Consider the following 14,817-nt stretch of genomic DNA (forward strand, 5'->3'; position numbering starts at 1 on the left):
CTATGGCATGAAAGAGATGCATAGAGCAGTTTGGGCTGGCCTGGACGGTCTGGGTCTGACTGCGGACAGGGAGGGGAGCCGTCCCCTTAGTCATCTCCGACCTTTGATCCCAGACCTCAGAGAGTGTGTGCCCGTAAGTGCTCAGAGACCAGCGAGCAGACGGAATGATGGCGACTGTAACCCTCCCCATCACCAAAGGTCGATAAGCTCTGGGGAGCCAGAAGACGGGGCATCTGGCGTCTGCTGCGCTCACCGTCCCTGGCACACTTCTTTTTTTTTTTTTTTTTTTTTTTTTTTTAAAGATTTTTTTTATTTTTATTTATTTGACAGGACACAAGTAGGCAGAGAGGCAGGCAGAGAGAGAGGAGGAAGCAGGCTCCCTGCTGAGCAGAGAGCCCGATGCGGGACTCGATCCCAGGACCCTGAGATCATGACCTGAGCCGAAGGCAGCGGCTTAACCCACTGAGCCACCCAGGCGCCCATCCCTGGCACACTTCTGACCTGTTTCTGCCTGACCCACAAACGCGTATCACAAGTGGCAGGCGAGGGGGCTGGCAGGGCACAGCCTCAAGCTGGAGACTTTAAGCAGCTGTTTTTCTTCATTTTTTCCCTGTATTTCAGACAGGATGGCTTGAGCCAACTGGACTTTTTGGAAAGCACAATGAGATGTTTTTCCTCCTCCATTTTCAGAAGGTAACGCCCACGCCCAGCAAAACAGAGCCAAAGGGACGGTCAGGGACCCTGGCTTCCTCCTGCCCCAACCCCGCTGCCCTTAGGTAGCAGCATCTTCTGTCCTTCCGGAGAGACCTGGCTTATGGGGCAGCCACATGTCACTAGTCTCTATGGACATTTGCTCCTGCGGATACTTTCTGTCGCTCGCTGGCGGCTGGTTTCACGTCTATAGAGGAAGGATATTATGGAAGAGTTCAGAGCTTTTCTTTTGGGGTGTCCCTCATCAGCCCCCCTACTGCTGTCGCAAACCTGCCACAAAATGCAGCTTATCGCTGGGGGAGGAGAAGAAGAGACACAAAAGGAGACACACTCAGCTTTGAGCTTCAAAGTAACTTTCTGAGGTTTTCTTACGTCCTCAGTGTTCTTGGAAGTCAGGCACCCAGTGTACATGGTGTTTCTGGAATTCCCAGACCTGGGTGTTCTCCCATGAAGAGCTACACGCGGAGGACCGGCCTCGGCCCCAATCCAAGGGAAGGAAAAAACCCCTGGAGGGGAGAGCGGGTGAAGCCAGTGGCCGGGTGCGGTGGCGCCGTGGGAAGCGGAGGCCGGAGTAGCCATCGGGGCCAGCCCGGGAAACACGCTCCCCCAGCACTTTGACGGAGGTCACGGAATGCAGGGAGCTGGCCGTGCGGGCCACAGAACGCTGAGAAGCCACGGGGCTGTGCCGCGACCTGAGTTCAGCGAGCACAAGAGGCCACCAGACCCACAGGGGAGGAGGGGGCAGCCGGCTTCTCCTCCAGGGCCCCCCTTGGCCTCCATCGGCAGACCAGGCATCTGGGAAACACAGCCGCTGGGGATCCAGAGGAGGGGAAGACCCAGATGCCCCAGCCCAGGGCCGGTTCCACATGGGCCTGGATGCTAGAGGAGAAAGGGCGCAAGTGGGGTCCCGGGAAGGAGCTGCCCCAAGAGCCCGGCTTCCTCCGGCTTGTGCATGGCGTGTTGGGCTTCAGGAGTCCCGTGGACCCCAGAGGGGAAAGGGGGATATGGCCAAGCAGGCAGGCTGGTTCACTCCTGGGGCACGGGGTAGAGGGGTCACCAGTACAAGGAGCAAAGTGACCCCGATTGAGGACCCAGAACAGCCAAGCTGGGGAGCGACCAGCGCAGTATCTGAGTTCAGGGTTCCGCGGCTCAAATCATGGAACACGAGTGACCGAACACCAGGGTAGGCCTTAGGCCGCCGCAGTCCTGCCTCGGGAGCCTGAGAGCCGTTTGAAGAGGTTTGCGGAAATGTGAGAGTAGAAAGTACTTCTGAAAGCTGATCTGATCTTCATCACGTGCCGATGCTAAAATTTAAAAAAATGCTAAAACGCTAAAATTTAAAAAATGCTAAAATTTTAAAAATGCTAAAATGCTAAAATTAAAAAAACAAAAACAAAAACAAGAGCAAGGAATAACTGACTCAGGTTTGCACATCTGAACGCCCGTCCACAGGTTTCGACACCGGACTGCCGGGGTTGAGAAACGGACGCTCAATGCCACTGCCTTCGCTGCCCTGACTTACATGTCGTCCTGCGTGTCTTTGGCACCTGTGCGTTTTTCTGCAAACTCGTCCTCATTCTGGACTGTAAGTCCTTTCGGGCATGAGGCATCTCTTCGTACCAGGAGTGACATTGGAGCCCTGTCCCCGCTCGGAGAAGCACGGGGCACAAGGCACAAGGACACACGAGCTGCGGAAGTAAGCCAGTCCCCACGCTTCGGTGACTTAACACACCCGGAGTTTGTTTTCGGCTCAGCGGAGCAAAGCAGGTGTTAGGTGGGTGATGTTTCCACCGGGGACTTAGGGACCAGGCTCTTCCTGTCTTTGGCTTGGGCCACCCACCAGCAGTCTCGGCTTCAGGCTCCCGGGGCTGCGCAGAACAAGGAGGAGCAGGGGTGGCCTGCTCGGGCCCAGGTCGGGCCCAGGTCGGGCCCAGGTCGGGCCCAGGTCGGGCCCAGGTCGGGCCCAGGTCGGGCCCAGGACGGCGCCTGCCTGCAAGGGCTGCTGGGAAATGTAGTCCAGCGGGCCCAGGCAGACGAGGACATGAACAGCAGGCCGGTGGCCCCACACTCAGCCAGAGGCCCCCTGAGGGTGCCCGGACAAGGCCATAAGCGTCTCCTCCCGTCCCAGCAGATGGAGCTGGTTGGAAGCCCACCGGTTAGACCTTCGCTGCCGAGGCCCGTGGGCGCCACGCCTCTCTCGCTCCGGCTCTCCCTGCGCCACGCCGCCCGGACGTGCCCCTGGACCGTCCTCCGCGCACTGAGCGCGCGTCGGCCGCGTGGCTCGCGCTGGTCCCCCAGCCCCGCCCCCGACGGCTTTCCATGTGTCCAGAGCCGCCAGACCCAGGAGGGAACTGCGGCGCACGGGAGCGAGGGCGCAGACCCTCTGCGCGCGCCTGTGCAGCGGGAGGCTGTCCCCGGAGCTCCGGCCAACGGCCCCCCGCGGAGGGAGGCCCCAGGAAGGACGCCACGTTCTGGGCACGCAGCCTGCTCTGTCCTCCCGCCCCGCGGACCCTCGCACCGGCCGCCGGCGCACCTCTCCGAGCAGGAGCGGGGCCCTGGGAGCGGCCGCCTCGTGCAGGTGGGTTACGCGCGCACGGGGTCGTGACTCCTCCGTGCGCCCCAGGCTTTCTGAGGCCTTTTGGCCATGGGCCAGATAATCCACGGCCGTGGGGTGGGGGTGGTGGTGGTGGTGGTGGTCTGCTGTGTCCGGTAGGAGCTTTGTTGAGCAGCATTCCCGACCTCCGTCTGCTGGAGACCACCCACTCCCCCAGTCTGAGTTGTAACAACCAGAAACGTCTCCAGACCCGGCCAAGTGCCCCCTGGGGAGCAAAGGCGTCCCCAGCTGAGAAGCGTTGACTTAGAGCCGTGGTTCTCAGCACCTGATTACACATCTGGGTCCCCTGTGAAGCTGCGGAAATGGACTGGTCCAGACTCAGCAGGTCCCCTCCTAGATATGTGTCCGAGGTGGGTGGACGGGTACTTCCGCAGAGGACCACAGGCCACTGTTCCTATCCGCTTGGTCCGTAATAACGGACACCTGAGGGCGGTCTGGTGCCCACCAGTGACGACTAGATGAGCAAACTGTGCTTGTCCCCGGTCCCATGTGCGTGAAGCCCTTCAGCGGGCATGGTGAAGCCTTGCGAGAGCAGCCGGGAGAGCAGTTATTTCTGGGGAGCCTTCTGGGGTGCTGGGGACGTTCTGTCGTGATCTACAGGGGGTCATGCAGGGACACGTGCATAACAGTCCATCGGGCTGTGGCTGATGGGAGCCGTGTGTGAGCTGTTCCTCGTGGGCGTTTGCTGCGACTGCTGTTGTCAGTTACCGCAAACTTGGGGTGTAGAAGAACGGAACCGACTGTCTGAGTTCTGGAGGCCAGAATTGTGAGACACGGGTGTCAGGGCCTGAAAGCTCTCGTCTCTTCTGGCTTCTGGCGGCTGCTGGCACGTCCTTGCTGGTGGCTAGATCCCCCGTCTCTGCTCCTGGGGTCACGCCATCTTCCCTTCTGTGTGGTGCACCTCCCTCTGCCTCCCTGTGGGGGACACAAGTGCTCTAGGGCCCACCAGATAACCCAGGATCCCGCTTACCCATCTCAGGAGCCTTTGTCGTATCCTCGAAGTCTTTGCCACAGAAGGAAACATTTACAGGTTTCCGGGATTAGGACCTGGTATCTTTGGGGACTGTTATGAAGCCTGCCACACGCCTAAGTTAAAAAGAAATTTTACAGATTCCCAGGGTGATAGGCCCACCCCACCCCAGTTGAACCAGAGTCTGCGCTGTTTGTTCATAAGTTCCGCAGTGGTCCTGCTGCGTAGGGTCCTGGGGCTTCCCTTTCCCTCGGTGCACCGTGGGGCACAGGGAATGCACACAGCTGACCTGTAGAACTTACGGGACCCTGAACGAGAGAATGCATGAATGAATATAGATTCGACTAAGATCTGTGTCTCACTCCTAACAGTTCTGACTCAAATTTGGGGGTTTTCCATACCCAGGCATTCTCCGGTTCCCTGCGGACACCAGCTGTGTGTCCCACGACTTTCTTCAATTCTCATGCTCCCTGGAGTGAGCCCAGTCCCACAAGACTGCCCCCACTGGAGAGGCCCGTGCAAGCAGTGGGTCCCCAGACTGCCCGCACTTCTGTCCGACATGGCCACACATGGAGGGTCCCCCCCGCCCCGGCCCCATCAGGTTTGATCATCTGCATTATCAGCTCACGGCACTCCAGGAAACACTGCCTTACGTAACTGGTTTATTATAAAGGAGAGAAACCAACAGCCAGGTGCAGAGGTACGTCGGGGGAGGTCCAGAAGGAACATCTGTCCCCTTGGGGCTTGAGGTGTGTCACCCTCCTGGCACATGAGTGCCTTCCTCAAACGGAAACTTTCCAAACCCCCTCATTTAGGATGTTCTTAGAGGTGCCATTACGTAGACGGGATGGGCTCAGTCACGGGCCGCCGGTGATCAACTCCGTCCCCAGCCCCTCTCCCTTTCCTGGAGGTCAAGGATGGGGCTGCCACTTGCAAGCCTCTCATCACACAGCTGGTTCCTCTGCCCGCCAACCCCAGGCTGAAGCCACCTAGGGGCCACCAAGGGTCACCTCACTGGCCTCGGCTCAGCTGTGGTGGAAGGGGTCTTGCTCCGGATAAACTAAGACGTCCGTCCCACCCCCTGAGGAAGTGACCCGGGTCCGAGGGCCAAAGACCACGTAGGTACTTCCTATCACAGTGGAGAGGCGTGTTGCCACCGTAAACTAGAAAGATTTTTTAAAGTCAGAAGACTCGGCTGTGAACCCCAGCCCTGCCACTTAGCGGCTGAGTGACCGTGGCCCAGGCCCTCCCCTGTGCCAGCCTGCTTCCTCATCAGGAAAGTGGGGATGAATTCACGAGATGACGTGTGGCCTTACAAGCTGTTTGAAATCCAGAAATGTGCCCTTCCTCCGTGCGGAAGTGTCCGACCCCCAGCCCGTGTGCAGGTGCTTCTGGGTAAATCAAGGTCAAAAGCTACTGGGAGTTAGGCCGGGGCGACGTGTCTGCCTGCGTCCGTGTTGGCATAAGATGGTCTCCCTGCAAATGTGCAGGGCTTGCGAGATGGCAGAGCCCCCTCCCACCCCCGCCACCGGAGGATGGACCCCTGAAGAATTTAAGCAGGGATGACCAAGGCCCTTCTGAAGAGGAGGGCTGGCGAACTCTTTCCAGGTTGGTGATGTCCTGAGTCAGGTTTGCTTTGCCTGCATGGCCATAGACCTGGGGCCATTTTAGCTCAGGGTCGGGGGTCGGGGGGCACTAACAAGCAAAAGAAAAGAAACACCGCCGCCGCCACCACCACCGCCACCGCCACCGCCACCACCACCACCACCACCACCACGCAAGCCCCATCTGGGAGAGCTTGAAGGCTGAAGGCTTCTCCACAAGAAGCCCGGCCGGGTCTGGGATTCCAGGCAGGGCTCTGGGGGAAGAAAAGGGCCCGATCTCATGGAAATTTCCTAGTAGGGTTTATTTTGAAGCGAAGTTTTGGCAGCCCTGCCCCAGTCTCCTTGGCTAGACAGTACCTCTTTGAAGAGAGTCAAAAACAGCAGAAGGATGGGAAATGGTTCTGGAATGGAATCCTCTTGGTCCAAAAAGAACTGCCAGAGACCAGGCCAGGTTTCCCCTGCTTGATGGAATTCAACGCCACTCACCTGTGGTCAGCAAACCAACACCCCACCCCTGCCCTGACGTCCTTGTCCTAATTCCCGGGACCTGTGCCTATGGGACCTCGCGCGGCAAAAGGGACTTTGCAGCTGGGACTGAGTTCGGGGCGTTGTGGTATGGAGGGTGTCCCGGGTTGCCCAGAGGGGCTCAACTTGTCCAGCTGTGATCACAGGAAGGGCAAGGCTCACAGAGACAGTGTTGCTGGCTCTGAGCTCTGGGGGGCCAGGAGCCCAGGAATACCCCCTCTAGAAGCTGGACGGGCAAGGAGTAGACTGTCCCCCAGAACCCCCAGAGGGAACTCAGCCCCGCTGACACCTTGACTGAGCCCAGGGACACCTGTGTTGCCCTTCTAACCTCTAGGCTGAAGACAGGAAATCCCTGCTATTTAAGCTGGTGAGTCTGTGGAAACTGAGTCCAGCTGATAGAAATCAGAAACGCCGCCCGTCTCGGGCACCTGCCGTGTGCAGGTGCTGCCGGGAGGGAATCCCGATGACATTGAACTTGCGATCCCGTCGCGGCTCTGGAAGCTGAGGCTCCGTGATGTGACGGGACCCCCGAGAGGCCTGCTGGGGAGGCCTTGGCTGAGTCCGGTGGCCTGGAGCGTCCGGCGGCTCACAGGGAGGACGGGCGTGCGCGGGTGAGCCTTGCTTCCTGAGGGCCACTGGGGCGCCCTTATCAAGGCCACCCCGGCTTCCCCTGTGCGGAGAGCTCCTGACGGACGCCGTCTGGTGCACGAAGGCTGCGAGTCTCCCACAGGCAGAATGGGAGGCAGTGCCCCCGCCCCTCCCCCACAGGCCCTGACTGATGGCTGTGTGACCTCGGGCAGGTCCCCACACCTCTCTGGGAAGTGTGTTGACGGGGTTGGGAAGCATTCTCCACTGAGCCAGCCTCTGGGAGCCTGGGAGCCAGCCAGAGGACTGGTCGGGGTGGCGACTGCTGTGGGCTCTGTGCATGTGCCTGGGAAGTGCCACAGGGCCCTTAAGACAAGGTTAAGTCCTTCTGCCATCCAACAGGCAAAGGTGTTGATTTCTCTCCGCCATGAATTCTCGCTCTTGTGGCCCATCCTTCCTGGGGTCTGTGTGCGGGGCTGGGGCAGAGACGCTGAGCTTCCTTCCCCAGGACCCAGTCCAGCCTGGGCCCAGCACCAGAGCTCTGCGTTCTGGCGTGGCTTTGTCCATGGGCACCTGGCTGACCTCGGGTTGGCTGCCCCTTGCAAGGGAGACATGGGGAACCTACATCTGTGGGGGCAGGTGGGACAGCCTGGGAGTCCCCAGCTGTGCTGGCTGTCCCCCTCCCCCAGACCTGGCCAGGAGGGAATTGTCCCGCTCCCCAGCCATTCTGACTCCTCACTGTCCGTGTGGGAGGGATGAGCCCTGTGAGAAGATCCATTACCCCCAAAGCTGTGACTGACCTTGTTTGGAAATAGGGTCTTTGCCAATGTCAAGTTAAATGTGGTCATACCGGATGATGGTGGGCCTGAAGCTGGTGATGGGGGTCCTTATGAGAAGAGAGGAACTTGGACACCCAGAGAAGGCCATGTTGTGATGAGACGGAGGTTGGTCAGGTCTGTAAGCCAAGGGACACCAAGATTGCTGGGGGCCCCAGAAGCCAGGACGGCAGGCAAGGGTTCTTGGGAGAGACCATAGCCTGCCCACACCTTGACCTTAGACCTCCAGCCTCCAGAACTATAGGTCTGCTGTGCTGAGCTCCCAGTCTGTACCACTTTGTCACATGGGGCCCAGGACGCACACACATTCACGGCCCCTGTCACCTGTTTCCCACGCTCAGTGCTCGGTGGGAACCCCAGAGAATGGGCCGGTGTCCCCACAGCGGAGCATGTCGGGATTCAGGGGCTGGCCTCTCCTCACAGCCTGTGTGCTTTCTTCGCTGTTGAGGGTTAAGCTGTCCTTTGGTGCAGGGAAGGCGGCCAGAGATCGCCCATCTAGCAGATGGAAAAACTGAGGCTCCAAGTGCTGCCCACGCAGTCGCTCCGCACCTCCCTGCCACGTCTCTTGCCGCCTGGCCAGTCCAGTGCATGGAACCAGGTCAGCCTCCTGCCTGCCCAGATGTTGGACCAAGTCCTCCGAATTCCCGGCAGAAGGGAGAGGTCTACAAGAAATTGCAGAGCTCAAATTAGGACAGTTGCCTGGCTCTGGGACCGGCTTCATGGAGAGCTTGGGAGGGGACTCCAGCCTGGGCAGCACGACCCGTTTCCATGGGTGCAAACCACCCAGAGCCCTGCTGAAACAGAAGCAGGCTCCAGGCCTGAGGTTGTGGCCGCCGGACTCCCGCGAGCCCTGCTGGGCAGCCCAGCCCAAGCCGCATGGCCACCGAAAGCCACCAGAAGCCACAGGAGTCTCCCCACCCAGGTGACCTCGCCTGCACTGTGCAGGCCCTGTTGTCTGCTCGAGCACCCACAGGCGCCCACCCCAGGGAGGGTCAGACCGGGTCCAGCCTTCCCTCCCTCGAATGCGCCGCACACACACCGGCTGCCAGGAAGGTGCATGGGCATCGTGCGTGTGGGCAGGGCACTGTTTCTGCAGAGCTACGGGGGCTGGGAGGCCACCTCCAAATGGGCCCCTTCGAGCCCTGGAATCCCTTATCTCAGAAGAGGACACCAGGGCCCCGAGAGGAGGAGCGGCTCCCTCAAGGTTCCGGTATTTTCAGCCTCCCATGGTGACAGGGGGCAAGTGTGTCCTGCACGGTGTGTGATCGGTCACAGAATGTTGGGAGAAGCGCGGGCCCTTGGGCCAGGACATTGGAGACGACTTGTGGCGGGGGGGGGCATTGAGGCCAGTGTACAAAGGGTGTCATGGACCATCAGGGAGTCGGAACTCTCTGGAAAGCCAAGCAGACGTAGCTGGGGCTGATGGGTCAGCTCCATATGGAGCTCTCAGCTACACTGGGGGGCCTGACCTTCCTTGCTGGTGCACACCATGCTTCCTGGAACTCCGTCTGGTCACAGCTGGCTCTCCCCATGGATGGCACCTCTGTCACTCCGGTTTCTCAGGCTCAGATCCCTGGATTTCCCTGGGGCACACATTCAAATGCTGGGTCACTACCTGTTACTCCACTTTCAAAATGCAGCAGCCCGAGGCCAGGCACTTGCCCCTACCTGCCTTCCTCCACCTGGCCCGAGCCACGTGCCTCTCGCCGGGACCTTGCAGGGAGCTGCTTGCTGCTGACCCTGTGCCCGCCCTTCCTCTGGGATCTGGCCCAGAGCGGCAGGCGGAGGGATGCTCCCGTGTATGCCCCGCTTAGAAGCCTTCTAGGGCTTTCCATCTGTGCTGGGGTGAACGGTGTCCCCCTACGATTCACATCCATCTGGAACCTGTGTGTGTGTGTGTGTGTGAGCCTGTTTGGAAATAGAATCTTGGCAGAAGTCAAGTTTACATGAGGTCTTACTAGAGCGGGTGGGCGTGATGACTGCAGTCCTCGTAAGAAGAGGGGATTTGGACGCAGACACGGAGAGCAGACAAGCGTGCGAAGGCAGCCAGGGGACATCTGGGGCCACCAAGAATTGGAAGAGCAAGGAAGGATCTTCTCCCTGAGCTGTCAGAGGGAGCTTGGCCCTGCTCACACCTTGCTCCTGGGCCTCCAGCCACCGGAACTAAGAAAGGATGTTTTATTTTTTGCTACCCAGGTCTTGATTCTTTGTTACAGCAGCCCCAGAAAAGGAATGCAGTGGCCAAACATGGCGCAGAAACCCACCACACCCTCCATCTGCCCAGTGAGACCTGGAATGGCCTGCTATATAGCAAAGGCCCTGAGAAGTCCTGCAGGGAAGAGCACGTTCCATTTTCCCGAACGCATTTAGACGCAGAAGCATTCATTGCCATCCACCGTCGAACCTCTTATGGGATCCCCTTTGGGAAATGTTGCATTTGAAAAGCGGGAAGGTCTTCTCCAGCCTGAAAATCCTGTAGCTTTTGGAATTGGAAGCCAGGCCGTGAAATCAATAGAAATTTATATGCATAGTTAGGTGTTGTTTTTTTTAAAACAGCCAAAATGCTCTTCCGTGTTGGGGGGAAACAAAATCAGCCTGTGGAAGGGCACCCGTTCCAGTAAGTGATGAGACGCGCGCTCCGTTGACCGCCCCGGACCCTCCATCTGAGCTCCGTCCCCGTGGGAATGAGAACAGTCGCGCCGTGCGGGATTATTCCTGGGGCTGTGTTCCTAGAAGTGGAGCGGCTGAGTCAAAGACGGTGTATTTTTAAAGACCTTGGATTCGTAGTGTCGAGTTGCCCTCCAAAAAGTTGTACGGATTTGACCTTCCACCGGCAGAGACCGGAGGAGCCCACCTCCGTGCCCGCAGTGGGCATCCGCCTGCTGGATGCCTTTAAACTGTCCTGTGTGTTTTGGCCACAGAGGTAAGTAAGAGCTTTTATTGGGTTATCTGAGTTTCTGTTGACTCGCGTCCACAGCAGCTTGCCCGCTCGCCTGTCCCCGCCAGCAGATGACTCTTGCCAGGGACCCGGCCGCGGTGCCCTGAGGTCAGGCCAAGCTTTTCAGGGGAAACAGCAAACTTCACTCAGATTTGGCCCAAAATACTAAACACTGAAAAAGAGACGATTCAGTGTCATTGGACCCTTCCCTGAGGGCAGAGCTGGGTAGAGAAAAGAGGTCGGGATTGGGAGGCAGGAGAACCCCGGATGTGTCCCGGTGTGGCCCCTTTCTGGCTCCCTGACCTTGGGCAACTCACATGACCTCTTCGTGCCTCCATTCTGTCATCTTTGATGTGGGATAATGACAGCCCCGGTCTCTCCGAGTCGTGATGAGGATTAAATTATCTCCTTGTTGCGAGATGGGCTTTGCGGGTGTAACCCTGCTATGAGCCACGTTTCCAGACGGCACGGTCCGGAGAGAGCTGCAGGGAAGGGCGATCCAGGCACCCACCGGGGAGAGGACGGACTCTGGAATTTTGCTTGCGATTCCCTAAAACATGGAAGGCATCTGCTTCACCCACGGTTTTATTTCCCAAATCTTGCCGTGACCCGGGATGCCTCCCTCATTCACTCCCTCCAGACCTCACCCCCCAAATCTGGCTGTTGTGTTTGCCTCTCGCCCGCTCCCAGCCTCAGCCCTGCTTTCTGATGAAGACGAGCTTCCTGCCCCCAGTTTTGCTTGTTTCCTTGTCCCTTCCTCTAAGGTCTAGATTCTCTGCAAGAAGGGGGAGAGCCCTCACCTGCGTTCTCCTGCCCCGGTAGGTCCTGGCTCCCTCCATCTCTCCCCAGTCCTGCCTAGAACCTGGAACCAGCCTGGGAACAACAGGATCCTGTTTGAAGGCAAGGAGGAAGCCGGGTGGGGGAAGGCCAGACAGCCTGTGATGGGTGCGGGCCGTGCGAGTGTGTGGGCCCCCAACTCGCCAGCCCCGGGCTCCCCTCAGCGTCTCTTCTCTTTTGACTGAAGCCCTTGACATCGTCAGGGTCTCCCTGAGAGAACGTGGGTTCCCCACCCTCTCCCCGAGGGAGAGGTGAAGGGGCCGATCCTAACCTGGGCTTTGTAGCCAACATGGCAGTCCTGGCCTCAGGGGGCCTGGGGGTGGGGGCGCGCTCTCTGCTTTGGGGAGTCTTTTCCCTCCCACTGACCAAGGGCCTGTGTGTGCAGATGGGGCGGCGCCTCAGGATCACGTCTCCGCCTCGTCCACCCTTCCTGCCGGCATCGCTGAGAGTGGCAGGACACAGGCCACGTCTCCCATTTCCCCGAGCCTCAGCTCCCCCTCCTGGGCTCCCCAGCGCACTCTGCTCCTGTGTGTCCCCTCTGGCCCCAACAGGAGGGTGGAAGCAAGGTCCAGGGCAGGTCAGCCTGGAGCTGCCCAGCTCCCATGTTTAGTAGCCATGTGGCCTCAGGTAAGATGTGGACCGTTCAGAGCCTCAGCTTCCCATCTGCAAAATGGGTGTGACGGCAGAGCTGGGTGGAAACAAATTGTTAGGTGTGCTCAGATGCGGTGTTGATGACGGCAGAGGTGGCTTCTGCTGTCTGTTCGTCCCTGGCCACATGCCAGGCATTGTGGGCTCACCGTTCACCTCCCTGTGTGGTCCTGCCCACTCCTGGAGGTACCAGGAGGAATGGAGGCCCATGTGATGGCTGCCGACACAGTGCTATCGGCTACAACCCATGAGTTTATGTGCTGTGCTATGCATACGGGCCCCTGGGCCTCAAGGAAGAGCCAAGACCCTGGGAAGGCTTCCTGGAGGAGGCGGCATCTGATCTAGGCCTTAAACAATGAGTGATAAGTAGCTATTCACTTTTTCGTTCCTTTGATTACCAGGCATCTCCCCTGTGTCCATGGGGCCCAGGGGCCGAAAGTGCTGTCAGGTGTTGGCTCTGGGAAGTCGGAGGCCAGGAAACTGGAGGCCATCTCTGACCTCCCTTTCCAGGCTGGGGGTGTGGGTGCTGGTGGGGCTGGCCCACCCCTGAGGGTCACAGCGCCTAGAGGCTCCGGGGGCCTCGCCCGACAGCAGCTGTGCACTGGTTGCATGTGCAGCAGGGAATGGGTGGAGCTCTGTGCACGCGGGAGAGCGAGCACAGTGCCTGGCACATATTGTGTGGCCGTAGTGCCACTGACAAATGCGTGTGCACACGTGTGTGCATGCGTGTGTGCGCGGGTGTGAGCGATGCCCAGGGCAGGGTCCGGCCAAGAAACTGCTTCGCGGATCCTGGTCTGAGGCTGTGCGCCCAAGAGGATCCTGGCTGTTGACCCAAGGGGCCCCAGGGTTGCAGTGAGCCAGCAAGTCTCTGGGGGGTCAGAGGGGGATCCAGAGGGGCCAACGGGCTGGGATCCCAGGGGCTGCTGTGCGTGACTGCGCTGTGTGCGTGTAACATGTGCACACGGGCCGGGAAAAGGAACAGAGCTCGGAGCCAGGCTGCGACCCGGAGGAGCCCTGAAGACAGTCTCAGCGAGGAAGGCAGCCCGCTTGCGTGATCCGGGCTGTGAGAAAGGCCCGCAGAGGCCGATCCTAGAGGCGGAGTAGACAGGTAGTTGCCAGGGGAAGGGAAGCGGGAGGGACAGCTCACGGGCATGGGGGTTCTCAGGGTGGGTGTTCGACGCTCTCAGGGCCCAAGGTCCCTCTCGGCTGTTTGCTTGAAAGTGCTGAATTTTAGGTTATGTGAATCTCTCTTCAATAGGTTGTTGAAAAAGGAAAACAGGGTGCGCCTGGCTGGCTCAGTGGGAGTGTGAGCCTTGATCTTGGGGCTGTGGGTTTAAGCCCCATGATGGGCATAGAGCTCACTGGAAAAAAGAGAGAGGGAGATTGAAACGGGCACGTGTGCGTTTAGGGGAATGGCCGCCAGCTCCAGGCAGGGTGGCCAGCAGGAATGCGCCCCGGGAGCCTGTGAATCTGCATTTGCAGGTGAGCTGTCCTCATCTGTACGTGGGAGTGACTGATGGGATGTTTTACCAGCACCATGGGACCACGTCCAGGTCACACCACCGGCTTGCAGCCGCTCCCAAAGCCAGGGGCAGAGTGCCCGCCCCCGGTCCAGCGCTGGGCTGGCCGCCCCCATGTCCTCAGGCTCTCTGGGAGAAAGGAGAGCGGATGGAAAAGTACCTCCCAGCAGAGAAAGGCCTAGACAAACATGAAGACGCTGGTGGCTTTTAAAGACATGAGCCACAGCCTGTTTAAATTTGCGGGGGATTGCAGATGTTTGCTCTGGTGGGACTTTGTTATAAATGGACTTGGTTTTGTTTAGCTGGTTAAGTTTTTGTGTTTAAAAAATAAAAAGCCTGCAAGACCTTCTTAACTAAGAACACTATGTTAGTCCAGAAAAACTAAGAAAAGGGCAAAAGACGTGGGCGAGGAGTCCAAGCACCCGCTGCTCGTCAGGTGGGGCGTGAGGTCGTGCGGTGGCCGCGAGGCCCTGACCCAGGGACAGATAGCACAGCGCAAGGGCACCTCGGCCGCGCTCACAGCCCCAGGCCTCCCGCAGGCTGCACAGGGAGGACCGCGACGGCATCATTTCGCAGCTGAGGCCACTGAGGCAGAGGGAAAGTGCCCACCCCAGGTCCCGCCGCTGGAAGGTGGCAGCAGTGGGAACCACAGCCACGTCCCACACGCTCTCGTGGCCACCCAGAGCCAAACCTTGGAGTGAGGCTCCTGGAGGCCGCCTAATGGCCGAGTTTTCGGGGGGATTGGATGTAGTCCCTTGCCAGGTAGCTGTCAAGGCCATCCAGTAAGCCACTGCCCCTGTGCCCAGAGGACTGGGTCTCACCTGGACCGAGGCCAGAGAAAGGTCATGCACAGGCCGCTCCCAACTACTCAAACCTGCTCCCCTGCACCTCTGGGGCACTTCCCACAGCAAATGCCTCTCTGCTACCCCCTGCCCACCTGAGGACCCCTCACACCCCACCCCGGAGGGGAATGTCTGAAGCCCCCGATCTTCAGAAGCCCATCTGCTTTGCTGCTGGGCTCGGGGACAG

The 14,817-nt window shown here is 59.2% G+C and overlaps 1 protein-coding gene across 2 annotated transcripts in view; it reads left to right on the plus strand.

Annotated features, from left to right (window-relative positions):
- LOC101685187 overlaps window positions 1-14,817 on the plus strand; it is a 43,865-nt gene that overhangs the window by 3,962 nt on the left and 25,086 nt on the right. The window contains exon 1 of one of the 2 annotated variants that reach the window (XM_045076386.1): window positions 2,501-3,289. The exons of the other annotated variant lie outside the window; for it this stretch is intronic. Coding sequence (XP_044932321.1) covers window positions 2,753-3,289 — 537 coding nt within the window. The 5' untranslated portion in view covers window positions 2,501-2,752. Of the gene's footprint in view, window positions 1-2,500; window positions 3,290-14,817 lie in introns of those variants that run through there. 2 annotated transcript variants of the gene reach the window in all.

Source organism: Mustela putorius, unplaced genomic scaffold (assembly GCF_011764305.1).
Source record: "Mustela putorius furo isolate JIRA1106 unplaced genomic scaffold, ASM1176430v1.1 tig00000174_pilon_pilon_pilon, whole genome shotgun sequence".
NCBI classification, from domain to species: Eukaryota; Metazoa; Chordata; class Mammalia; order Carnivora; family Mustelidae; genus Mustela; species Mustela putorius.